Genomic DNA, 27,772 nt, shown 5'->3' on the forward strand with positions numbered 1-27,772 from the left:
TGCGCCGCTACACAGGGCACCTCGGCCCGCCGGGCGGCGCCGCTACACGCAGCGTTACGGCGGCCGCCGGGCTTTCCCCGCGCCGTCAGCTGACGGGCGCCGAGCCGGTCCCGCGGCAACATGGCGGCCGAGATCCACTCGCGGCCGCAGAGCAGCCGGCCCGTCCTCCTCAGCAAGGTCGAGGGGCACCAGGACGTGGTGAGCGCCGCGCTCCTCATCCCCAAGGAGGACGGGGTCATCACGGCCAGCGAGGACAGGTGAGTGAAGGCCACCGGCCGCGGCCCGGCCCGCCGAGGCGCCTCACGGGGCGGTGAGGCCCCTCAGGACCTGCTCCCTGGCGGGGCTCAGCGAGGGGCTGGCGGGAGCAGGAGCGGGCGGGCAGGCCCGGGCGGCCCCTGGGCGGGGGGAGGTTCCGCTCCCTCCAGTTGGCGGTCTGCTCTCCTGGCGAGGGAGATGAGCCCCCGGTCCGGAGCGCAGCGGCGCGGTCCGGCCGGTCCCCGCGGAAGGTGGCGGGAGCGGGCTGGACCGGGGAGCGGAGCGCTGGGGTGGGGCGGCGGGGAAATAAGGGTTTAGGCTGTGAGATTGCCGGAGGCGCGGAGCCGTGGCTCTGCCTGCGGCCGTGAGGAAACAACCGAAGCTGAAGTTCGCTGGAGGAAAATAACGCGAACCGGGGGCTGTCTCGGCGACAGCGGCTCGGCCCGGCCGGCTGCGGGAGCGGACAGCGGCTCCTCCATCGGAAAGCGCTGCTGTGCTGTGTGTGCCTGCAGGCCCTGCGAACGAGATGGAAACGTGCTGCTCGTTTGTGTGCGTACAAGGGCTCTGCAGCGGTGATGGGCAGAACCGAAAAACTGAGAACGCGTTTTCCTCTGCCTGCAGCTGTGCTGGCTAAATCGCTTGTAGGCACCTTACAGCTTCCCCTGTGTGTCTGGAGAGGGGAAGCTCCCCGACCTGCTGCAGCCAAAACAAGCCCGTTCTGATGGCTCAAACCTGCTTCATTCTGGCTGAAACAGTTCGAGGGGTGAGGATCTGAGGTGGTATGGGCTGCTGAGGACAATGGCTTCTGCTTGGAAGGGAAAATGTCTTCAGAGACTCATCCTGATCCTTGGCACTGGCTCACGTAGCATGTGAAACATCTGTCACAGAAGTTGATAATGTCATTAAGCAGTTATTCAGAGCAAATGAAAGTGGAAATGAGGAAGCAGGTAGCACATAGGTCTGTTGACTAGGAGAGAGGTGAGGGGTCTGCAGTGTGTTGGTGAGAGCTGGAAGTTCCCCCATGCCATGTGGAAAGTGACTTTTAAATGTGAAGAGGAGTAGGAGATGCGTCTTAAGAGGTCCCGTCCAGAAACGGCAGCAGTGTTTGAAAAGAGCATGTTAAAGTATGAAAGTGCATTATTTGAGAGGTAGCTTGGTGGGGGGATAATTTTACTCTTGTAATATAAAACTTTTAAAACTTAATCTGGATTAATTTTTGCATGAATTCTAGTTTGAAAAGCCTGACCTTATGACACATAGTAGGGTATGAGTGCTGGAAGTCAGAAGAGCCGCAGTGTTAGCTGAACCAGTAAACTTTTTTTTTTTTTTTTTGCATTTGTTATTAGGTCAAAAGGAGCAAACAAACCAGCTAGCAAAAGCACATGCTAACTTTATAAGCTTACTGTTAGCCAAGGCATTCAGGATTTGTAGGGGAGAGGGAACAAATCAAGTGCAAAGGGTGTAAACTTATCCTGATTTAAGTGAAGGTTACCAGATATTGTTAGGTTTTAATCAGCTGGCATTAAAGCAACAGATTTTGTACAGGATGTGTCATGGAGCTCTTATGCAGATCAGGTAGAAACACTGCCAAATTTTTCAGACTTCTCAGTGAGCAGGCAACGTAAATCCGATCTTAAAAATGGGAAGCTATAGCCGCACTTACTGAAGCTGATTATCAGCACCTCTGAGAAATCAGAAAGTGCTAGTCTATCTTCAGTGCCTGTGGAGAGGTTCTAAGTGATAAGAATGTATTTTTCATTGGTATGCTAAGAATTGTTTTCAAGTGCCAGTTGAACTCTTTAGAAAACAGGCAGTAGAAGTAGTGGAATTTGTAGTAGTAGTTCTTTAATGTGGTAATTGGATTCTGCCCTCCCACACACTTTTTTTTTTTTTTTTTTTTTCCTGAAGATTAGTACACTTAATTCTTAGAGGAGCTTTCAATTGTCAGGGCTGGAGGAAAAACTCATCACTACATTCTAAAAGCCTGAAGTACACACACTATAAGTTTGGGGTAACTGAAGCCAAAGATTCCTTATGTTGTTTAAAGGTTATTCGAAAATATGTTTCTGAAGCACTTGGATTCAGGCTCCTATTCCTCAAAAATATTTTTTTCAGCCATCAGATTGAGTGCCTGTTGTAATGGGCCATCAAAGTAGTGCTCTTAAGCATATTAAAATTAGTGTTGTGCTTATACTGTCAACTTCTAGCATGTGAAGATATCTTCGTAATCTTTCTCAGGCTTCCAGAATGCTGGAGGTTGGGGTGCTGGAAGCATTCAGCACAGCATGAACAGGATCAGAGGACAAATGGCATGTGTGCTTCTCAAACTGTACAATTAGATATTGACATATTAAATGCTTTCATGCTCTTAGACTGTAGGACATCATACTGTGCAATGTGTGCCCTGAAAGGTGGCTGTTTAAGGGAAATCGAGTTTTGTGACTCCACAGAACAGTGGCTGCCTCTTCAGAACTTGATTTTACAGCTTAGTAGGACTTCTTATAGCTTAAAATGAAATTTCATGCCTGGTAAAGAGGTAGATGGCTCCCTTCACTGAAGTAATGTCTATGTAAAAGCAGCAGGATTTAAATCTTGACCCTTCAAAGCAGTAGTACCTACGGCTCCTTGTTGAACCACAGCAGTATTTGTACCTAGCTGGCCGCAAGTGGTGACACTTGGATGTGTTAGGTGTGTTTTCTAGCTTTGATTGAAAGATGGTCTTTGTTGGTCTCTTCCCTTCCTGTGGAAGTGACTTTCTGTAGTACATGTTGGATGACAAGTTGTGAATGGGTCTGAGCAGCTTCCTTTTTACTCCACTCTTACGTGCAGTTCTTCTGGTGCCTTAGTACTGTGCAGGCTGAAGTGGAACGCACCCACCTTTCAGGTGCCAGTGTGGACTGAATCTTAACATGTTCGTGTTTGGTTTATTTTGATGTGCTTCTTGAAGGAGAGAAGAGGAAATAGCAGTTTTCAAGGGTTAAACCTGAGCAGAATTTCCTGGGACAGGCTTGCAGAGGCTTCACTGTAGCAGGCAATACCAACCTTTAAATGTAAAGTTCTGACACTGAAGGTCAGCAGTCTGACCTGTGTTGATAGACTGTGTTGATAAGGGCCAAGGATGCAGATGCATCTTTATCTGGGCAAGTTTTGATGTCAGATACAGACCTGTGCAAGGGGAGCAGAGGTGTTACCCACCTTTGATGTGTGTACATTTCTAAGAGAAGCTTTGGGCCCCTGGCAGTTTAATTAGATCTTTAAACTTTCAGAAACAGTTGCACTGTATTATCTCTAATCTGGGATAATTCCTACATCAGATCAAAGCCTACTCACTCACATATCTGTCACCTAGAGTTTAACATGTTACCAAACTTCTTGCTCTCCTGTTTGTTCACTAAAAATGGGGTGTAGGTGTTAATACTGCATAACTGATCATGCTGCCAGCAGCAAGCAAAGTACAGAGTTCAAGAAGCAAAAGAGCTGCTGTGTGCCTTTTGTGCAGTGTACCGAAAGAGTACACACCAAAGTATTTTTGATTAGATCTTAATACAGCTGAGGCTGCAAAGTATTTCTTAATAACCTGGGGAATGTGTGTACAAATTGAGTGAGGAAAACAGTGGTGCACAAACATTCTCCAGGAATGTTGTGGATTATCCTCTAGTTAGAGGAGTTGTAGTTCTTTCTATTTTAAATATTTCCTAGAATGAGAAGTAATGGTTCCAGGGTTTTTTGAGGGTACAAAAGATGCCATAGTAGATCTGTGAATACCAATACTAGTCTTTGAAGCCAAAAAGGGAAGCAAGAATGTCTGCTGGAGTTAAATAGGAAAATTTCCCAGTGTAATTTTTTGGCAGGATACTTGCCATCTGTGTCACTTTCTCAGAATTTAACCTAGAAAGGATGATTAACTCTGTGTCCCTACGGGCATCTTGCCTGACCATGGCTCCCAGACAATGTCTGGAATTGTTGCAGTGTGTCCCTCAGCCTGGGCAGGCAGCTTGGGTACCAGCTGTGAGTTGGATCCGCCTGCTTCTGGCTGGCTCCTGTTTTCTGGCAGCTGAGATAGTCCAGTGTGGGCTGCGCAGGTCTGTGATACCGTCACATCTCTGGACTTGGCCTTACTGTCCTTGTTCTCAGCAGACAGATAACTAAGGCAAGATGAGTGTTTCCCAGCTGAAGCTGGGGATGCTGAGGGATTGTAAAGCTAGTGTACAAGACCCTAGATGCAAAATGGTGGTATTATACTTATCACAGGCTGACAAGGTCTCTAAAGTCACTAGCACATCTGAATGTTGGTGTTCTGTGACCATCAGCAGCTGCTGTTGCATTGAAACTGCTGCTTAAATTGCAGTATTATTTTTTTCAGTTATGGAACTTAAATATTGGTCAAAACTAATGTTTTAGTGACAGAAATTTGATAAAAAGCATCAGCTGCAAGCTGTGTTCTTGAGCTTGCGTTGCACTGTGCTTAAACCAGATTCCTAATTCCATGTTTTGGGAACGTGGTCAATAGCAGTATAAATACCTCTGGTTTATTTTGACTACCAAAAAAATGCAGTCTGTTCTTGCTACAAAAGCAATTGCTAGTGGTTGATTTCAGATGGGAAGGTAATTGTGAGTGGTTTGAAGGTGTTAGGAAGATGCAGTGCTTGAACCAGGGCTAGTGTAGCTGTGCAGTACTTGAAGTAGCGCTTGTGTCATAACAATTTTGGGTTTGCCTGCTAATCTTCCATCACTTCTTTCTCTCTGACATACATGCAGTTGGCTCTTAGGGGGCATCTTATGTGTCAGGAGCACAAATACTGTTGGAACACTGAAGGATTTTCTCTCCTCTCAAACTCCAGGTTTTTTTTTCCAGCACTGTTGGGTGCTAACTCAGTCTGTAAAAGAAACAGCAATTGAGGATAAGGAAAACCTCAGAAATAGGTAGGGCTACAGTCAGTATTGCTTAAAGATGGCTTTTGTGTGTTTCTTTATATTATGTAAAGAAACCCAACCAAACAAAAAAGCCCTTTGATTTGCTCTGTAAATGTACGTGCTCTCCAGCTAAAAGCAACTTCTGGTTCAATAATCAACGTTAGGGAAGTTTGGAGGTCTTTTTTAGTTTTGTTTTACTTTCCCCTGACACTTTCAGATATCTAAGTCTACTGTAATTTGAAAAGTATGTATCTGTGTCTATCTGTATCTATAGCTTCTTAATGACTTTCAACATTTTTACATCCTTTCCTGATACTGCTGTCGAACAAACCTGTCTTTCTTGGCCCTTTCAATTTCACAAATTGATTTGTCCTAACAAAAGGAGATGCACCACAACAGCAGGTGTGTAGGAGAGAGAATCAAGGAGAAGTGGAGTTTTGGCACAGATTATTTGCAAACTACTGTGAAAGAATCTCTTCAAATTTTGCTCAATCAGAACTTTGTATAAAGCTATCTTACACCTTATCTTTGCAAGCATGAGGCTAGCAAAGTCTTAATGTTAAACCAAAATAAGAAGCTTTTGGAAGTTAATTTTACTATCTCTTTCAGGTATTTGCTTAGACTTTCCACTTTAGTGGGGGACTGTATTGTTGATGATCAGTGCACAAATTGTATTTCCGGGATGCTGCTTGTTTAGAAAAAGCAAATGCTTGCTTCCTTTATATTAATTCCTGGTTTAGTATAATCAACCATAACACTGAGAGGAAACAAAGTCTACTTTGGGAAGATCAGCAATGCATGGCCACAATCACTATGATAACTAATAGTCTTTTTATATAAAAAAAAATTACATGTTTTTGGCTAGAAGTGAAAGTGGAATTAATAAGGGTGGAAGCTACTATCTGAGATGTTCAGAGTGGTTTGAGTATGATGTTGCTGCTTTAAAAAGCATATTTAAAAACCATTAAAATGCACAGGTGCTAGCTCACACTACCACTGGCATTTGTGTGGTAAGAATGACTTGGAAGCATTGTTTCTTTTGCTTTCTCATGTTACTAAGAAATAGCAACTGCTCTTCTGAAGCCTTTACTTTCTGGTCATGAGGCAGGGTGTGGGTTATTGTAAAGGGGAAGTGACAGCTTTTAAGATACAGTCTTGATGTTTAATGGACCAGAGTAAAATGCATTTGCCACTGAACTGGTGGAAAATTGACTTGATTCAAAGCTGAAAATTGTTGTTTTGAGGCAGTGTGTACTCAGCTGTATTGATTTAAAGGTTTAGAAAAGGAAAGTAGTACATTAAGGGTGGGTATTGTCTGCTTTATTTTTAAGTGGTCTTTTAAAGAAAAGCCCTTAAATGGATTACAAAATGAGAATGCTACCAGAAAAATTCTAGTTCTGATGCAAGATATCAGTCTTCTCCTGTGCTCTTTTTGTTAAATTCTTAGTAGCAATCCTATATCATGTTTAGCAAACCTATCCCTTAGGTTTTTTCTAAAAAAATTAAAGTACTAGGTCTTTTTTTAGCTAAAAGTAAATAGAACAACTCATCTTAATGAAGTCTCTTGACAGTGTTTCCAGGTAAACATATTTACAGATTGTTTAGCTTTCTATTTAGGAATAAGGAAGTTGGGTTTAAACAGTAACAAGGAGGCAAACAATTATTTGGAGAGGAAATTTCAAGAAGGCTTAAAATAACCTTAACGGTGTTGTCTACATGCGTGCTCTTAACTTCTTGACGTAGATTCCCGTGAAATGTGCCTATTGTGGAAATATTTTTAAATGACAAAAACTTTCCACTTCCTTGCTGTTTCTCTTATATCCCTTCTGCCAGTCATGAGAGTGGTATAATGCTAAATGTTTTTCCTTTCCCCCCTGATTCTGGAAGGTTACAAACTAAAATCAATTTTATAAAGAGCCTTAATATGCTATCCAAGTCATCTTGTCAACTACTTTCAATTCCCACTTGACTGGCTAATCAGTCCTCTTTATATTTAGACCAGAGGAGCAGTGGCAGTAACATTGCTTGTCCTTTGTGTTTCTACATGAGGGAGCAGAGGCGTGGCTTAGGGGAAATAAAACTGAACTGGATATGATGTCCACTATGGATCTATACATCAATATTTGGGGATGGATATGTCAGTAATGTGCTGATCTGGAGAATGAGGTACTTCTGCTACTAATATTCAGTACGTGGCTTGCTGAAGGTTGAGTTGCACAGAGAAGCCGTAAAAGTTCAGACTTCCATAATGGAATGATTTGTGATTCTTTATATATATATATATATATATATATTTATTTTTATATATATATATATATATTTTTATATATATTTATATATAGATTTATATATATATATATATTTATATATATATATATATTTTTTTTAATGTATCAAACACTTAACTTCCTATAAAACAAGCTGTGGCTTGCTCTGCCAAAGCTGGAAGGTTCCTGCAACTTGAATTTGACTTAAATCAGCTGGAGCCAAGGAGAAGGAATTAAAGGGGTCCAATATGTACCAGTATCTGAGGTCAGCTGAAATAGTAGTTCCATTTCGTACTTACCGAAACTCCATCTATAAAGAGTTTTGTAGAATCCAAGGGTGGCTATTCTTAGTACTGTTATTCTTGTTACGTTAGCGTACTATTATTTCCATTATGTTTTTCCTCTAATTATTATGTTTGAGTAGCACAAAAGCTAAGAGGCTTGGAGCTGCTATAGAAGTAATGAACTGATTCAGATGCAAGGGATGATGCACTTACTTAAAACTGTCTTCTTCCTGCTCTTCCCATGATGCAGAACAATACGAGTATGGCTGAAGAGAGACAGTGGACAATATTGGCCCAGCATCTATCACACCATGTCATGTAAGTACAGTGCTGGAGATGGTAAGTGATGGCCAAGCATAGCCAGGATTTTGTGCCAGTGCTGTGTGTGGGAATCCCTCTCTCCCATTTCCCCATGTGCTGGATTCACTAGATCTTGAATTCAGGAACTTTTCAGCAACTCTAGCTCAGACTTTAATTTGAAAGTAGCTGCCTGTTGGGTGAGTTCTAAGGCAGTATTCTGTCAGAACCAGATCCTTCACTAGGTAAATCACTGTGTGGATTTGCAGTGGAAGGTGTCTCAAATGCTGGCAAATAACTCATTATGTGTATCCTAATACCTCTGTTTCAATAACTGTAATGTACTTGCCTTTTTTTTTGACAGCACCATGTTCAGCCATGGCTTATCATCATGACAGCAGACGAATATTTGTAGGCCAGGATAACGGGGCTATCATGGTATGTTGCTGTGACTTTTCTTCCGAATGCAAATTAAAATTGGTTAGATTGTCTGTGAGCACCAGGCAGTTGCTTGCAGCTGACGATTTGTTTTCTTTCCCTCTTTGGAATGCAGCTACTACTAAATGGCTGAACTTCTTGGCAGTTCACCTGAGATGTACATGGGAGGGCTGCAAATAAACAAGGGTTCTTCTGGCTAGATGTGAGCCAGCTAGCCTCAAGAAGTCATTGGGCCATTAGTGTAGCAGTGGGCCCAAACAATTATACTTCATCAAGGAATTATTTTGAGGAGTACATTAAGCTGGGCAGAGCGCCATGACAGGGCGCTAACAGGGGTTGTGAACTGCGGCTAGCTTGCATCTGGTCAGGGACATGGATCTGCCTGTATTGCCATGCACCTGTCTCTGGATTTTCTTACTGCAAATCTTTTTATGATGTAGAAATTTCAATACTAGCTCTAAAATTCCAAGAGGCAGAATTGGTTTTGTTTTCTTCTGAGAAGTCTTCCTTCTGTCTTTCTGTACTTGTGCTGTAATGCTCTCCCTTTCCTGGAGAGCAGATACATATGGCAGAACAGAAAGTGGGTCTGTATTCTTTCCCACTTTTCTTGGCAAAAGAGGTAGTCTTGTGACTCTCAGATGCTTTAATGGTTTCCTTTCTCTATGAAAATAAGGTCAAAATAGCTGTTCTGTAAAGAACCAGCATACTACATGAGCATCATAAAGTGATTTTACTGGTAACTACTGTGAATGGCCTACTCAGAACTGCATAGAATATTGATTCTAGTGATAACTACTTTAATTTGTAAGCTGAGACACTTAAAATTTCAGTAAGCCTAATGGATCAAATAGAGAACACTTACTTAAAGCTGTCCGTTATGAAGTCCCAGATAGTTAAATCCTAAATACTGCAAGATACAATTTTGTTTGTTCTTGCTAGGGACAAATGAGATTTTATCTCTTCCTATAATCTTCCTTCAGCAAATTTGGTTCTGAAAGGATGCTCCCTGTTGAAAATGTAGTTCACTAATAACCTTAATTTGTAGTTGGTGTGTCAGCGTGTTATACCCCAGCCTGAGAAACTGCTAGTTTTTAGTGAGATATATTGCTGCTATGCAAATTTTGACTTGTGAGGTTACTACTCTTTTTTGGATATTAGTATTGCTGTGGTATCTTTTCTAATGGTTCCACTTTGCTTTTAGGAGTTTCATATTTCAGAGGACTTTAATAAGATGAACTTTGTGAAGACCTATCCAGGTAAACTGTTAACCAATGTCTACGCTAACATTTATGTGAAGGGGAGGCATCTGAAATGTTTGCAAAACAGGACACTGTCACAGATCACTCAAGTCCAAATATGCTTTAAATCTGACTGACTTTCTAGCTGTAATTTAGTTGGGGATAACAGCCATAAGATAAATGTTCTGTTATTGAGTAATCCTTAGTCAGCTGACTCTGCGTTGCAGTCATTATCACTAAGTTCAGTACGTCATTAGCCTGCCAGTGTAATGAGTCAGAACTAGTGAGTTCAGATTTTGCTCTTCAAGTAATTATACTACATTAACATTAGGGTAAGAGCTTTCTAAAGGTGCACTGGGGTATTTGCAATTTCCATCCGTACTTTCTGTAATCACTGAGCTTGGTTACTTCTAGCTGAGGACAGTCCTTGCTTTCTCTGTCATCTTAGGAGGGCAACAGGGATGAAAAAGACCTTATTTTTTTGGTACATAGGGAACAGAGATTGTTCTCATGTTTATGGAAATGCAAATTTCAGCATTTTCCTGCACATCTTCAAAGGAAATACAAAACTCGATTGCTGGTTAAAATTGGAATATTAACGTGAAAGACCCGAAGGAGATTCTTCAAGACTGCAGATTATGTAGTGAGACAAAGTGCAGCTTGTGGTATGACTCCCTGCCTGACACTGATAGCAGCAATGTTCTTGCTTCGGAGAAAAAGACGTTGTTCTTAAAGCAACAAAACCTCCCTTTATCCTCAGAAAGATGACTTGACAAGTCTGTCAAGGGAATTACTTGCATCTTGGGAGTCAGGGAGGTTTCTTTCTAATGTTCATGTAATTTCATGCTGTCGAGGGTTAAGATTGCGGGGTGACAATAAAACCCTGGCAGATGTATTGTTAACCCCCTCTCTCCCCCCCTTCCCCCTTTTTGCCCCTCCCTCTCCCCCTTTCCCACTCAGGACAGGAAAAATTAACAATGTTTTACTAATGCTACTGATAAGAATAGAGAAAATAATACAAAATATACAAAACCAATCTTGAAAGTCTCAGCAACTGCAGAGCCGGCACCCAAAGTCCTGGATTGGACTCTGCAGCCAACCGGAGCTGGATTCAGTCTCTCACTGGGCCTCAGTTCGCAGGGACGACTAGCAAGGTCCTCTCCTAATGTCGGCCATAAGCAGAAGGGAAAAAGCAAAGGCAAAAGGGAAAAGGCCGAGATCCTCGTGATCTCCCACTTTTATATGAAGTATTCACGTGAATGGAATGTTATACACAGTTGGTCAGTTTCTTGGTCACAGGTTTCTCGTTGCCCCTCTCGCGAGATGTCCATCCATGCTTATCAATAAGTTTGCATTCCATTGCTAGGTTTACCAAAACATGTGTCTGGTTCTCCAGGAAAATGCAGTTAATATGAAGGCTTTAGCTGACAGGCAAAATTCACTGAAAGAGAAACTTGTTTTTAACAAAACCAGAACACACGCTTAATGGCAGTGTTCTAAACAAAGCTGGGTGGGATTTGGTTGCTGTCACAGGTAGCAGTTTGAATGCTTTGGACTAGATACACTTTCAGGTGCTTGAAAGCATGAATCTGGGCATAGCTCCCCTGTGATCAGGAAAAGAGGCACTTAAAGCAAGCAATTAAGGTTTTTAGATGTGTTACATTCTCCCCAGAAGTCCTAGCCTAACTAGAGGAAGCTGAGGGTTTGCTTGCTTTTTAACTGGAGCATCCTGGGTATTTGGGCTGAACACAGCTTCTCTCTGTGGGAGAAAGGCTTAAATAACTGGCTGGCATGCTTGGTTCACTTAAGCCATTCAGAAGGCAAATACCACACAGAACAATGCTAACCTTTTAATTCAGCCTAGAGGCAAGTATAATAATGATGGTAAAAACATCTCCATGGGACATTGCTTAGATATCATGTTCAACCTGTGTCTCGCTGAATTAGGACATAAGAATGCATTGCTTTGATTTTTAGGAGAAAGTAAGAATCTTTTCCTTCCCACAGCTCATCAGAATCGAGTGTCTGCTATTACTTTCTGCCTGACATCAGAGTGGGTTATCAGCACCGGCCATGACAAGTGTATCAGCTGGATGTGCACCAGGAGTGGGACTATGCTGGGGAGACATTACTTCACCTCCTGGGCTTCATGTCTACAGTATCCTTTGAAAACTGAGTGCTACCCTGAAACTGGAAGAATACTTGGTTCTTTTAGCTCAATTTATTCCCTCCTTTTCCTGGAAAAAGCTAGAGCAAGATCGCTTTCAAGTCTGAAAACCCTTATTCTGATTAGATGTTTAATACCTTTATTTCTGTTAGCTGTTGTTAGATGGTAGAAGGGGATGTTGTGACCATGACTTGCAGACATCGCAGTGTCTACTGGTTCCTAATTTTGAGATGTTTTTCTGTAGCATCTTGTGGAAGTGACTAGTAACTGTATCTACAGCCTGACCTGCATGCTTCCTAGGCAAGTCACTTTGTTCAACAGATGCCAGTGTGCATTTTAATTCTTCTAGAGCACAAAGCGTTAGGAAAACCCTTTGGACTGCTTTAATTTTTCTGTCATTGCTCATATGAATGTTTTCTATCTTCAAGCTACAAGGTATATTGAAACTTTATTCATTGCTGGTAGCAATTTGTTTCTGTGCAGCTACTTTCCTGCAAATTAGTTTTAACAGCAGCATTTGTAGCTTGAGAGCTCCAGTTTTCTATTCAGCTGTAAGTACGTACTTCAGGGTATTCTTTATCCTACATAAAAGACTTACAAACTCAGTAGTCTAAAATGTAGTTCATATATCAAAAATTTGAAGATGAGTTAAATACTTTAAATTCTAAAAACATTTTTAGCACTTGTTAATGGTGGCAGTTTAGATGTGGCCTGACAGTAAGTGGAAGTACTGTTATGAGAATTAGTGGCAGTAATGTGGCAGTGGCATGATTCAAAAGCTGAAAGAGGTCAACTACATCTCTTGGGAAAAAAAAAAAAAGAAGACTTCTAGAATTGCTATATACCTGTGTAGTGCTAAGAAACTAAGAGGATGCCAACTGCTTGGTTGCCAGCAGCATGGCTGTTCTTTGAGGTCTCCCGCCTGTACAGACCCTGCCTTACTGACTGAAGAGCCAACAGGTTTGTATTGTACTGTTGCTCTTTTCGCTGTCCTTGTTTTAGAGTTCAGGGACTTTGTGTCCTGTGAAAGATTTCACATGCAGCTCACCTAAGCTGAATGCAGCACAGAACTGGGTTAATACTGGGCTCTGTGTGTGTGTGTGTGAGGAGACTAGCTCACAATACAGTCTGGCGCTTCTAAGCCTCACTGTTTGAATTCAGTGGGTTCTATAGCTAGTGCTATTGCAAATAATTGAACAGTTTGTTAAGAAAATGGAGAAAAAAAATATGACCTTTTCTATTAAGTTAAAATTAAGTTTCTTTGTTAGAAAACTAGGAGTTCATAGGAGCATATAGTAGGTAAGACTGAATGCCACTCAGTGTCCAGTGAGGTGCTCCTGATGGTAGCTCTGTACAGCAACAAGTAGCCTAAGGAGTTCTGGCATCTCTTGTAGAAGATCATGAGTGTGTTCTGTAAATGTCTGCTAGAAACAGTCTAGCTACACTTAGCTTACCTTAAACTACAGCATGAATTATCTCATGGCTTCTCCAGTGGTTTTCTAAAACATTTCTCACTTATTTTCCATGTTGTCTTACCTGCACATGTAGGCAAAGGTGAAGAGAAGAGAGGAGTGAAAAGGGTTTACTGTTATGGTCTCCAACTCCTTTAGAAGTAGTTATGTAAATATTTATCTGACATATTAAGATGTTCTTTTCCAGTTTGTTCAGACTCTGTAGCTGACAGCTAGGCTATCTGTTTCAGTCCTGTAAAATACTCTTAAGACCTTGACTGGTATTCAGATATGATTATGAAACTCAGCATGCATTTGTTGGTGATTATTCTGGGCAGATCACTCTCCTGAAGCTTGAGCAGAATACGTGCTCAGTTATCACAACACTCAAAGGGCATGAAGGTAAAATAACTCTTTCCTCTTAATTCTACTTGACCTACTTATAGTACCTCTTTGTAAATCGGGATATGTTCAGTTGGATATCTACCTCTTAAGGATAGATATTGGATAAAAAACTAGTGCAGAGTAGTAGTTATCAAACTGTTCAAAGCCGTACATACAACCGTCTCTTAAAGAACAGACATGTTCTTGGTGATGGGAAATCTTAGCCTTATAAATACTGACAGGTATTTGTATTATAGGTGAAAACTAAAGGTAAACAAATGCATTCAATTAAACACACGTTATCCACTAGATGGCCACCTTTAAAAGCTTTAGTGTCCTTAACGTCGAAAAGAAGGGATGAGAATTTATTACTTTTTCTTTTCTTTTTTTTTTTTTTTTTGTGACCTTGTAGTACTATAAAAATACCTAAAGCAGCTTTAGCAACTCCCAATCTAGATTCTAAAAAGCCACTTAATTCTTCCCAATGCAGACTTTGTTCTGATTAGTCTTCATGAGGCTCTAGTTCAGTTTCCTATGTTTAGCTGAAGCTAAGCTATATGCAAGAAATTTAGAGAGCCTTTTAGAATCAAAACTGTCTAGTCAAAGACAAATTTCTCATCCTGTGTGGTATAGGTGAAGTCCTTAGATGAAGAACCAAATAGTCTGTAACATGATATGGAGCTACTGTCTGCTGTAATGAGTAAGGCAAGAATGCAAATCACCCAAGAATATGTAATTTAATAATGTGCTGAGAAAAAGAGACAAGACTTAGTGCCTCTTCCATGTGGTACTGGCAACTTTCAAATCAGCTGAATAGTTTGGGTAGGGATGAATTACTGGCTCATAAGTCTCTGACCTGCTGGAAAAGGCTGCCTTGTTTGGTACTACAGAGTAGACTTTGTTGAAGCTGGATAGACTCCTGATTTGCAGCTGACTGTAAAACGATAAAGCTGGCTTTGAATGAAGGAGGCAAGCTGAGATTTTTCAAGTAATAAATGCCTCTTCTGCTTTCAAGCAGCATTTCAGATTGTTTCAGTTAAGAGCAAAATAATTCTTCTGGCCGTACAGACTCCTTTACCTCTGTGTGCTTTGGCACTAGTCTGTGCTAAAATGCAACTCCTTGATAACTGCTTTCAGACTAACAATAGCATCTATGTCTTGACATGTCACTACTAATTGTGCATATATTGAGTTGCGCTGGGCTTCCAAGCACCAACTTCAGCAGTCCTGTCTGTTTAGCAGATGACTTTGGCTTATATATAAATTCCCTAAGGGGATTGTGGTACTCAAAACAAGAATTGATCCAGTATAGGGTTTGGTTAAATTTGAGGGGCAGAAACAGGTTTTTCTTCAATTGGTGTAATAGTAGCTCCTTCATTTTTTTCCTTCTCTGCCTTTTATTTTAAACAAACATAAAACCCCCACCACAACACAGATTATGTGTAACCTTTTTTCCTCCACAGTATTTGTGTAATATTCCCAAGGCCTGGTAACTCTAAACTTAAATGGCATTAAGCTCTTCTTTGAGTGTAGCTGTGTTTGCCAGACTTCAAAATCTGACTCCATCTTGTTTCCTTTCCAGCTCTTGCCTAACTGTGACTTCAGAAGCAAGCAGGGTTTGCTTTGCAGTGCAAAGGGTTTTAGAACTTGTCCTTCAACAGTCAGCTTCCAGAATTCTCCATATTTAACAGCCTGCTCTGTGTAATGCTGAGATAATACTCAAACAGCCTTTTATGGTGAGGATGGTCACTATTCTCTTGGAGACAACAATTCTCAAATGGATCAGTCTGAAAATGGTATAGCCCTAAAGGAGGCAAGAAAAAAAATCTCTTTCTCCAGAGAGCTGGAAAGGACTGATTTTGGCTGTAATTGCCATTCATCTTGCTTTCAGACTAACAGGGTTTTTGATTACCACTGAGCAATGGGAGGATGCTTTAAAGGGAAGGATGTCTGTGAGGGAATAAAATATTCCTGCAACTTCAAAACTATAGGCAGCATGAGTGACAAAATTACTTCTTTAGTCTCCTGTCCACATTACCTGCATGTGGGTTTAGTATTAGATTGCTACTGTCAGATGACTCCTTTCTTTCTGTGTCTCACTAATGAGGTGCACAGCCAGGTCGGACCTTCTGAAATTTAGTTTTGTAATTTAATACATAGTGGCCAGATTTGCTAACTACAGTAAAACTGTCAGGTTCTTATTCCAGCTATTTTGAGGTTGTAAGTGGTTATGTAAGGAAATTGGTTTACCTGTGAATGCTGCGTGCTGCCCTGCAACCGCTCACCAACCGCTTCATTGTAGATGCCCGTCTCTGCTTGGCAAGTTTTAGTACTTTTCATCTTCAAAGATCCCATAGCAGCCTGCCAGCTCTTAACAACTACCTAAATACAAGGGGCAGATAGCTTGTCATTTAAACTTTCTGGCTTATTCTTTGTATCTAATTTTCTTATTAGGGATATTTTGTTCTGTTTTCAAATGTTCTTTGCCTCTCTAGCAGGACTGTATTTTGCTGTTGCATGCTGTCCTTTGCCTTATGGCTTTCAATGTCTCTTATTGTAGTAAAGGAGTACCTCAGCTTTCACTTTAATAGCCCAGAAGAACATCATTGTGTTGGGGAGTGACTCCCTTAGATCTAATTGCATAATGTTTTTTCCTAGGAAGTATTACTTCCCTGTGGTGGGATCCTGTTCAACGACTGCTCTTCTCCGGTGCCTCTGATCACAGCATAATCATGTGGGATATTGGTGGAAGGAAGGGGCGAACTCTGCTGCTCCAGGGACATCAGTATGTAATGGTGTATTGTTTTTCCTACGTGTTCTATAATGACAACAGAGTCCCAGGAAGACTAAAGAGCATGGCAAGCTATTTGAATCTTTGCGAATAGTGGAGAAAATAACTTTTGGCAGAACTCTGAAGGCTTTGAGGAGCAAGAAGGATAATCAGTACTAGGAAAGCGTTACTGATAAACCTTTTTTCTTTTTTTTTATCTATGGTTTAGAAGTAGCAAACATGAGCAGTGAGAATATAACATAAAAGTAGGTTATAGAAAGAGGTGGATAAACATCCTAAATCATCTTGCTTGGACTTTATGTAAAAGTTGCATGCTTCTGTGTTGTAAATACTTCACAATGTTGCCTGTGAGGGTGGGGCTAGAAAATCAATGCATAAGAATGTTCATGTGCCCATGTAGAATAAGCTTCAATATGTTCCTGTTCTCTGTCTCCTTCTATCAGTGTGGTGATAAACTGGCTGAATTACAGGGGTGGGCCTCTAGACTTCAGAAAAGCATGTCACATCTCCGCTGTTCTGTGGATTAGATAGGTGGTTGTCTGTATTTAATCAGTTCTTTATAGAAACACAACACTAGCTGCCATTTTTAAATCTAGGGCCTTAATTCAGTCTGACAGGCAGTTTGCCACTGAAGATATATTCTACTTAGAAAGGCAGTGGTAGTAGAGATCTTGTTTATGCTTGAAGATGTATTTGTATAGTGTATTTTCCTTTTGTCTAATTCCTTAGATGCCTCTATCCACTTTTGATCAAGAGTGATAACCTTAGCCCTAGAACTCTTGTTAAATCTGGAGGATTTAGTTTTATGGCTGAAGAACTAATAATAGAGTACTGGTTACAAAAAAGTAACTGAAGTCAGTGAGTGGAGGACTTTGTACCACTGTTACTGCTGCATCATGTGTCCTGCTGAAGGCTTATAAAACTGTTAATTTCTCTTCAAACATCACACTTAGCATTAAACTTCATACTGAATGGGACAGTAAGTTCTTCTGAGAGGCAGAATGGCTTTTAAAATTGAACGTAGATGTTGCAAAGCAGTCTAATACTATTGAGATCCTTTGTTTAGTTTCTTAGGACAGACTTATTTTGCCATGACTCTTTATTTAGGATTAATCTGTCTTATTAGTGAGTGCCTGCTTTGCTTTGCAGCTGCAGACTTACTGTGATTTCTAGCGAGAATGGAAGCTCCATCTGCTTCCTAGCTGTATCTTGAAACAAATATTTATTTTTTCAGTTGTCTCTGTTTAGATAACTGTCTCTCCTTGCCAACACAGAAGAGTATTTGCATGCCCACTCTGAGCCAGTTGACACTCAGCTCACTGTCAGTACTTACTGCCAGCAAATGTTAACATGGAACTGTATCTCTGGTATTCTGGTCAAGCCTGTAAGAATGCTAGGCAACATCCTGACAGTAGAGCAGTGCTTAGGTGACAGCATCTGTTCACTCATCTTCATAGCTCTACTTAGAAGACTTACCAAAGTGTTTGAAAGTCAGTTTTGGCTTCCTAAGTAGCTTTACAAGGATAAATTGGGCTTTGCTGGGAAACTAAGCTTTGTTTAAATACTTGTGGGTAAATAGTGTCTACTTTGTTTACAGTGACAAGGTACAGGCTATCTGTTACATCCAGCTGACACGGCAGCTGGTATCTTGTTCAGCTGATGGGGGGATTGCTGTTTGGAACATGGATATCAGCCGAGAAGAGGTAAGATCATGTCCTAGGTCAAAGATTTCTTTTTCTTCCCTTTTCAGGGGCTGATGTGGCTTTGCTTAGTCAGTTCTGCAGCCTGTTTTCTTCATATTGCCTGAAACTTTAAGAATGAATGATATTATTAAAACCCGCTCTGTTCTAGTGGCTGTCCATACTGCATTGTACCAGGTGGATTCCCAGGGCAGGAGAAATGCAGGACAGGCCTGGGTCTGCTTAGAGTCTTACTGCAGTGAGACAACGTGTTCACTGGAATGGCTACAGCCCTTGCTGCTGGAACACGCTAAAGCAGACAAGCCTTTGCAGTATAGAAAGCAATGGACTGTGCTTCAGCAGTCTGGAAATAAGTTCTCAACTCATGTCAAAGCAGCTTAAGAAGTGAGATGCTGTATTTGAGATGCAGTTCAGAATGTAGAGATTAAGTCCCCAGACAACTTTAAAGACCTTAGTATACACGAACCGAGCCTGCTGTGCACATTCTTTCTGCATCAGCTCATATCCATCGTAAGAGCTGAAAAGATATATATTACTACTATCTTTATTTAAACCATAATGGAAGGATTTAGTGTTGGTTGCACTATGAAGTAGAATATAAGGCTCAGCCTTCCTTGCCCTCTTGCTTTTCCCTAAATCAAGTGTTGTGATTAAGAGCTGTTTTCTGTCATGTTAAGCTGTCACTGTAGACACACTGAATGCTGTCTGTGATGCTCCTAACATTTTCAGCATGATGATCTATCTTAAAACCTTTTGTGATATTATGAAGCTTTGCAGTTGCAAGGAATTTACTTATAATCCAATTGGTAAAACAAGATGTGGCCGTTTTGCTTCTGGATCTGCATGCAATAATTAAGGGATCTCCTGAGTAATAGACAGTTTTAGTACAATTAAAATAACGTGGTTAGAGCAGCCATGATGTCTCAGAACTCATTGGAAGAACATAATCCAGCACAGTCCAAAACCAAAGAAAATAAATGTTTGAAGAATTATGAACACACTGTCTCTGAAACATTAGCTAGTGAGTCATGTTATAGGGTACCTTCAAATATGCAATAGTGTATGTAAGACTAAAAGATGGACTTTTTTGATTAAAGGGAGTGGTAACTCCACTGACAGTCATGCTATTGATCTTGGGCATTTCCAACTGTATGTTGGTAATAGTGTTGACAGGTTTTCACCTGTTATTTAATGCCTGAAATTAAGATGAAGAGAACAGGAAGATACCATGTTTTTCTGCTAGAGGGAACCAGAGAGTGGTTTGCCTTCTCAAAAATGCCATTAAATGAAAAATGCTATTGTAAGTAACTGAAAGAAGCAACTTGTGGTGGAGAGGCCAATAATTTCCTCTGCTCTCCTCCCCACGCCTCACTCTGGACTTCTTACTCCCCTTTACAATATTTTCCACTAGCATGAGGGAAGGAGAGGGATGCAATCAAGGTTGCAGGAACTGGACATCTGGTATTAAAAAATTTTCCTGAAGAGGTGGTGCAACTGACAATACTATTGCTTTATTTCTATCAACAATGGATGTAAGTGAATTGAGAAGAAAAGCTTCTTTGTTCCAGCCTTCCTTCTGTTGGGTTTCAGGGAGATTCCCACATCACATGTGTAAAGAATATAGAACATACATGTTCTAATTCAAGTCTGTGTACTAGAAATATTGTGCCTGTCTTTGTCCTTTGTAAGGATGCTCAACTGAAATATCTGAGAGTGTTGAAATATGTGAAAGCTCTAACTATTTTCATTTGGCCTCGTCCCTTTCTGTCAGGAAAAACATGTGGGCGGGAGAAGGGATGCTTAGTGAAGATGTGGGCAGGATGGAAAATGCAGATGAGTTCTTAATTATTTCAAACTGCAATCCTGGGGAAACAGAAAAGATATTACTTCAGAGTTTACTTCTGGACTCTGCCTCTTAAAGGGAATGACTGCCTCGTAGCTTCTACAACTGGGATTACACTGGCCCTTAAAAATCACATAGGCAACCAGAGCAGCAGTCTTGGAATGCCTGCAGCAAGTTTAATTTAAATGTTTGAATTAGTTTTCTTATTAAGGCAGTAACATAACATGCTGCTGTGGGCTTAAAGAGTAGAGGTGCTATATAGGTAACAAATAACTGTAGCCTTGTGTTTGGAGTTTTTTTTGTTCTAAATTTCCTCTTCACTATACTGTAGACAATTGTTGTTTTAATGTCCAGAGCTGACACAGGGCATCTTTCCAAGTAAAACTTTGCTTTGATTCTTCAAACAAACTTACTTGGCTGTTGCATAAGGAAAAATAATTCTGATTGCTTGCATCTCTTGCTTTTTTGTAGGCTCCTCAATGGCTAGAAAGTGATTCCTGTCAGAAGTGTGAACAACCTTTCTTCTGGAATATAAAGCAAATGTGGGACACAAAAACATTAGGGTTGAGACAGGTGAGATCATTTGTTTGAGTGTTTAGCTGTGCTTCAGCACTTAAGCAAAATGCAAATAGAAAACCACTAAAGCTGTTAGATCTTTTAAACTGCTGGTATTTTTGCTGCTTTGAAGTGAGGGTTCATTGGGAGGTCACAATTTCTAGGCAGTGCTGAGAAATTTCCAAATTCTATGGAAACAGTTATATCAAACAGGGCAAAGCAAGCTGTGCTGGGAGTGCTGTGTTGGATTTATCTGAATATTTGTATACACTAGAGCTAATCCTAAAGTGTTGTGTGAAGTGGCATACAATATGCCAAAACTGAGAAAATTGCAGTCTAACATGGTGTAATGATGACCTTGCTCTTATTGGGCTGGAATATGAAAGCTTTTCATATAGCTTGCTTTTTGGAGGGACTGGACAGGCACCAAGACACCCCTCTACAGGGGGTTTCAAAAAGATAGACCCAATTTGAAATCACTTTATCTCTGCGACCACAAACTGTCCATGAATGAAACTCTTACAGTCCATACAGCAGATGGAGGAAACATAGAACATTTTAAAAAGGTTACTAAAACTTGGTAACTCATTAAACCATTTGTAAATTTTTATGTAATATGTTGGGTCCATCTTTTTGAAACAGCCTGTATTTCTGGCTTTCTTAGACTGTTATTTCCTTGGTTGCTTTTTGAAGCCTATTTTTCCCCTATTCTCCCAGAAGGAGCTTGCAAAAGGAGAAGAGAATGCACAGGAAGAGTATGGAGGTAAACCCATGAATGGCCAAGACGACTGTTCAGAACTCCAGAGTCCTTGGTCTTTGCTTGAAGTAACAGAGGGTTTCCTAACAGGTTGCTTCCTAGCAGGCTACAAAACAAAAGTGTTCTTGTTTTTCAGTGAACGCTGGAAAAGGTAGTCAGTTGGCACAATATAGTGATGTGTTTTGTTTGTTTGTTTTCTTCTTCCTTCATGAAGCATCATTGCAGAAAATGTGGGCAAGCAGTGTGTGGCAAGTGCAGCACCAAACGGTCAAGTTACCCAATCATGGGATTTGAGTTCCAGGTCCGTGTGTGTGATTCCTGTTTTGAGTCAATCAAGGATGAAGAGTGAGTATTAAGGAGGAATAAATTAAAGTAATACTGCTGAGGTGCAGAAACACTTGTGCTTGCTCCGCATCCACACACAATGCCACACAAACATGCCAAGCTGACTCTCTCCTAATAGGCCACCTTTGCCTTGGGCACTCGAAGCACTACAGTGGCAGAGATCCCTCAGCTGGCTCTGCAGGCTGATTTGGATCGGATGTGGTATTACCACTTTTTTGTCCACTTCTTCTTTTCCATTAGCCCAGTTCTAGAGTTGAAACATTTGTCTTAAGATTTCTGTTCAGGTAAAAGGATGTTGATCGCACTTAAAATTACTAAACAGGTGCCTGACAATGCATCACAGCTACCAGAATGTGTATGCATTAGTTCGTGTACACTTACTGAAAACCGTTTCTACGGGAATGTCCTTCACAGCCCTATGCAAGCAACTTTGGTTAAACGTAATTTACTGTCTCATTAAACACTTCTTAGCAAGGAAGGAACCCCGGTTTTATCTTATGAACAGCATTTTACTGTTCACTGTCTTGTCATCTCCTTGGACACATGGAACACTAAAGGACCAAAGTAATCAGATGCCAATTTTAGGGGTGTTTGGGACTTTTTATTGTGGTGTTGTTTGTTGGGTTTTGGTGTTCTGATGGTTTTGGTTTGTGTTTGGTGGGGTATTTTTGTTTGTTTGTATTTGGTTTTGTTTTGGTTTTTTTGGTTGGCGGAGTTTTGTTTGTTTGCCTTTTTTGAAAAAGGGAGGTGCTGTACCATAGCTGACTCACTATAGCCAGCAGGAAAAAATGTAGCCGAGCTTGCCTTTATAACCAAGAGTGGAATGATTTACTAATGCAGTGTCCCACTTCTGCTCTAGTATTACTAGAAGTCAGGCTGCAGAAGGCCAGGAAATGTCACATATACCTGTATAACTACACAAGCAATGCCATAGCATGACTTGCTAATTTAATTCTGTCTCCTTTAATATGGCACTGCAGTTCTCAGGACTGATTTATTAGTACTTGAGCAAGTTAATTTTCTTGTAAGTTTATTTTGCACTGCTATAATGATGCTATCAAGCTTCATCTGATGGCTGGCTTTCATTTGAATTCTTCTCTTGCAGCCGTACTTCCTTGGCAACCTTTCATGAAGGAAAACACAACATTTCGCACATGTCCATGGACATCTCCAGAGGGCTAATGGTGACTTGTGGGAGCGACCGGATTGTGAAGGTATCAATGTACCTCTTTCCTGCATTTATTAGAGATATTTAATAGTGAACTAATGTTAGTATATACTTTTTTTCTTTCTGACAACTGTTGCTACAAAGCTGACTGTGGGCAGCAAGAATTGTGTATCTTGCAGACTGTTGTTCCTGCAGCTGAATGAGGAAATAGTCTGCGACTCCACCATGTGGAGTCTGTAGCTGTCAGAACTGGTTACTTTTGGTGTCCTCTGGACAAGCAAAGCAGGCATCAGTAGTAGGAGAAACTGGCAACAGCTTTAAGGACACAAACATGATGAAATGTGCAGGCTTCCTTTACTCTGAGCTCCCTGGCTTCTTGGGGCATGCCACTAAAAGCCAAGGTTATGTCAGTGACATGGAAAACAGGCTGCTGCAGAATCTTGCTGAGCTTAGGCTGTACATCCTCCATGCAAGTCAAGACTGAGACTGTTCCAGTCTGTCCCTGGTTTTCTGTAAGCATATTTATAACAACTGTGTAGCACTTTTAAAAACAGACCTACAGAGAACTTCTGGAAGACTCTTGCGCCATAATTTGGCTTTTGGCTTGTAAGGCTGGTATAACGCTTCATGATATTTTTCTCAAGTACAGTTTAAACAGGATTTATTACTTTGTGCCCAGGGAGGTCTTTGTTTGCTTCTGTGCCTCTTATAAAAATAACGCTTAGTTCTTATAATAATGCTATGTAATTCTCTACAATATTTTCTTCCAGATCTGGGACATGACGCCAGTAGTTGGCTGCAGCCTTGCAACTGGCTTCTCTTCACGCTGATCCCATACCTGACAGGTTTATGCACCTTATGTACAGCAATATGCACCGAATGAATGGAATCCTTCTTAAGAATATTGTTGCAAACACGGTTGCTTGATTCTTCTTCTGCTGCTGTTCCAGGATGGACAGTCACCTATGTAGAGCACGGCTTTTCTGTTGGGCTCACCAGGAATCTCCTTGGTGCAGAAGTGCAGTTTTGCAGCCTCTCGGACTAATGTAAAAAGGCTTACCTGCAATACGACACCTTGATGGAAGGACCTGTTGTTTCTCAGTTTACATATGTAGTGTTAACAATATGCTATCTCTGCTGATATATCTTGTACAGATACCTTGTAGCTAAAACATTATTAGAGTAAAATGAGTGTAGTAAATTCACAATTCGTGCAAATAGTAAAATAACTTATTTTCTCTTCCAAAAAGCAGTTCCGTAGAAATACTTTTGAGCAGTCACTGTCTAAACTGCCTCCAAAAGGTATGTTGGTTATTCCTATGGAAGGAGGAGATACTTCAAAGTGACAGGTAGCTTCTTTCAGATGAGATAGTAAAAGAACCTTTGATCACACAAGATTTCCTTTATTGGCTTTCTTGTAGTGTTTGTCTTCAGTTATGGGTTAAATCATTTTTGTGGAGCAGCTGTTCTGTTCAGTTAGCTGGTGAGTCTTCGAACAATTGTAGGCTCTTTAAGTAGTGTTTTAGCATAGCTAGTAAACCTCTGTAGTTCTTACGAAAATGTGCAGCCCAGCTAATCTACTTCAAAGACAGGCTGTAGCTATGAGCCATATACTTTGACAACTCTATAATATTGTTAGAATGGCCTTGTTAAATGTAATGGCTAAGAAAAAATGGCCAGCTAAATTTTAGAGACTTTTTCCTGTGGAAAGGCTGATGTTTCTGTAATGGTAGGGAACCTGTCTCTTCTTAAATGCAGCATAAATTCAAATACTGCTTTGGTGTTGCTTAAAACAGATAAATACCAAGCAATAATTACTGAGGTACAGAACAGCTGCTTTTTTGCCTGCACCTGGGTCTGTTAATCCTGAGATACCTGTACTGATCCTTTCCTGTTTCAGAGCTGAGAAGTATGAAGAAGAGCTGAGAGGTTTTTATGACTGTGCAGTTGGCACGTACAGGAAATAACTAGTGAGATATTGTCAATAAATTGGTCTGTCAGTTGTGTGAATTTCCTACATTTGAACATTGCAAGGAGAGCTTGTTTTGAAATTCCGAAAGCTAAGGTAATATGTTTCAGAGTTTAAGCTTGGAGCTCTTTAGATTTTTCTGAAAACAGAGGCATATGTGTGAGGACAAAAAAATGTGGGTAGGTGTGCTGGCACAGAGTAGGTGATGTTGCACAACTATCAGAGGTAATAGGTTCTTTTTGGCAGAGGACTTTAGGGTTAGACTGTCTTTATTTACAGCAACAATCAAATGGTGCTATGAGTGTTAGTGAATTCAAGTCCTAGGTGTATAACTTGACACTAATAATCTGCATTGGACCATGCCGTAGGCTGAAATAGATGAAAATCGTGGTATCGTTAATACATCATGATTCACTTGCATTTTAAGCCAAAAAGCTGATAGTCTCCAAAGGGCATTAGAATCCAGAATATGTTAGTTACTGTTATTTTGGATCTGGCTTTGTCTATGTTTCCATGGGCCTTCTCTGGAAGTTGGCTTATTGGGCCACTGAAGAATAAACAAATCTCTCATGTGGGAATCTCAAAATTTGTATTGCCTTCAGTTTGGGATTTAGCACTTGTCACGCTGATTTGATTCATCCCTAGCTACATGCTGTATAGCTTACATTTTTTGTGAAGGCTTATTTCTGAGCTGTTGAGAGAAAATCAGCTCATACTGGGGAAGAAAAGTTGCAGCTTTTTGCTGTTAAATCCTTCACCCTTGTAAATTAGGAAGGAACCTGAGTGGCTGAAGGGGCGGCTAGCCCTGGTAATGCTCTGCATTCACATTCAGGCTTCCTACCTGGCTCTGGAGGAGAATGGAAGCCTTCTCCCTCGCAGCATGTAAGGCAGAACATGAGTTACATTGGTAGAACTTGCCAGATCCTACTGTGCTGTGGTAAGGAGGATCTAGGGTCACAAGTTAAGCCCAGTGATTGATGTAGGTGTGGGATGAATTGCTTATTTTTCAAACCAGACGTTCTTAAACTTACACCAATGATACTGAGGTGTAACTCCTCTGCAGCTAGCACTCCTGAGCTTCAGCCTTTTTAGTTCTGAGTAGTTGACATGCCCCTGCTCAGCATGCAGCTCCCCTGTCCCTGTGAATACTTCCTCTGCTTCTTGACAGCCACTTACCTTACATTATGGTCTTGCAACTAGATGATAATATATCCTCTACTACATATCGTTAAACCTGTAGGAATCTATTTTCTATAATCAATATACCTAAAGATAGCAGCAGTTCAGATATAACCAGACAATTATGGCTGCTAAGTCATTAGTCACTTAAGTATACTCTTGGTGTTGAATGAGTAATGCTTACAAACCACTAAAGAGAGAGTGATTTTGTTTATAAACAACTATTTTGAAGGCACATACTCTCTCATGAAACTGAACATACTTTATCAGCTCAAGCGTGCAAATACTGAGAAGGCTTGATTTGAAGCATTACTAATCTCACTTGTATAACCTCCTTCATTGGGGCAGGGAAGGGGAGCAGAGGGTACTAATATGTGCTAATTCTTTTCTAGTTGTATTTCTGTACCCTGCATAGTTAAGAGACGCTGGATAAATCTGGCCCTTGCTCCTTCTTGTCTGTTTTTTAAACTTTGATTACATGTACAATAAAATATTTCTTGATATTCACTTGGTCTATTTGGATGATCCATCTTTTCTTCCATTCTGTGAATGCACAACCCCCATTGTAGGCTCTGGCTCCTCCTTTACAGGACCTGTGTCCAAATTCTAGGTTGGAGGGAGAACTTGTCAGTGTGTTGCACTGGAGCTGAATAAGCTGGAGCAGTGGGGTTAACGGCCCATGATGAACCAGTGAGCTGACAGACAATTGTTGCATGTTCTCAGCTAGGGATATATAACCCTATCCTGTGTCCTGCTTGCCAGCTCATATAGACCTCTTATCTGGTTCCCCTTCAGAGGTCTGCAAAGAGTATCAGAGGATCAAGCCCTTCCCTGAGATCCCTTGGATCTGTCTGAGGTATTAGAGAAATACTGGATGGGATGAGTAGCGTCTACAAGCTAATGGGCACAGAGGACACGAACTGCAGCCGCAGGAGGTGTTTACACTTGTCTCATGATACTTTCTCACAGAGAAAGGGTGGTGACATGCTGGGAAGCATCCTCATCCTTCACAGTCACCCACTGCTGTCACAGGCTCAAATGCTGACATGTGGCACTGGCTGGCTTGCTGGCGCTGGGAATGCCACAATGTTGGCCTGTGAACATGTGGCATAGCTCGCTGCTCTCTGGGGTATTGAGGAGCAATAGAAGGAATCTGAAAGGGTTTCACAAACTTTCCATCTCTGAAGGGTGGCTGAGTAACCTTTGTGGTATATAATATTTTTTGTTTTGTTTTTACAAGACATATTTTAATCAGATTAAACTTCTCACCCTGTTTTATAGTTTGAACCAAAACTAACTGGAAACAATGAAGCTGTTACTGATCTGTAGTCAGAAAAGCCTGCATAGACATCTGTGTAGATCATCTTATTATGATGTTTTAAATAAGGCATATGAACTCTAGTTAAGTCCGAAAATGTTCGAGAACTGCAAATGGTGTCCTCTTAGTGAAAGCACTACAATACATGTATTGGTTTTCTAAATGAGAATTCTTTCTGCTTCTATAGCGTGAGCCTTTTTCTCCCCAACATGGAGGCAGCTCTGAGTTGCTGTAACTAATTGCCCTCCAACTCACTTGTGTACCCAGGGCCGCTTTCCAGTTTTACTACATAACCTGCGCTCACACAGAGAAGTTGAACCGTGTTCTTTCACTTACTCTCGATGTTTTCTGCACTCTTGATGCTTTCTGCTAACTCAAGTGGGACTGACTGTCCTGTCTGCAGACTATTTGGTATGTTTGTTCCTAATTTGCTTTTTGTCACAAAGATATCA

General features: G+C 41.0%; 1 protein-coding gene across 1 annotated transcript; it reads left to right on the forward strand.

Moving 5' to 3' along the window:
* WDFY1 (WD repeat and FYVE domain containing 1) lies at positions 1-26,509 on the forward strand. The gene is made up of 12 exons (XM_005513103.3): positions 1-257; positions 7,971-8,038; positions 8,382-8,455; positions 9,657-9,711; positions 11,701-11,851; positions 13,601-13,713; positions 16,354-16,480; positions 18,084-18,189; positions 20,501-20,602; positions 21,556-21,686; positions 22,792-22,900; positions 23,625-26,509. Exons 1-12 carry the CDS (start codon positions 121-123, stop codon positions 23,682-23,684), a joined length of 1,233 nt encoding a protein of 410 aa, XP_005513160.2. The 5' UTR covers positions 1-120; the 3' UTR covers positions 23,685-26,509.
* The last annotated feature ends 1,263 nt before the right edge of the window (positions 26,510-27,772 follow it).

The sequence above is a fragment of the Columba livia genome, chromosome 9 (genome assembly GCF_036013475.1).
Source record: "Columba livia isolate bColLiv1 breed racing homer chromosome 9, bColLiv1.pat.W.v2, whole genome shotgun sequence".
In the NCBI taxonomy this organism is placed as follows: Eukaryota; Metazoa; Chordata; class Aves; order Columbiformes; family Columbidae; genus Columba; species Columba livia.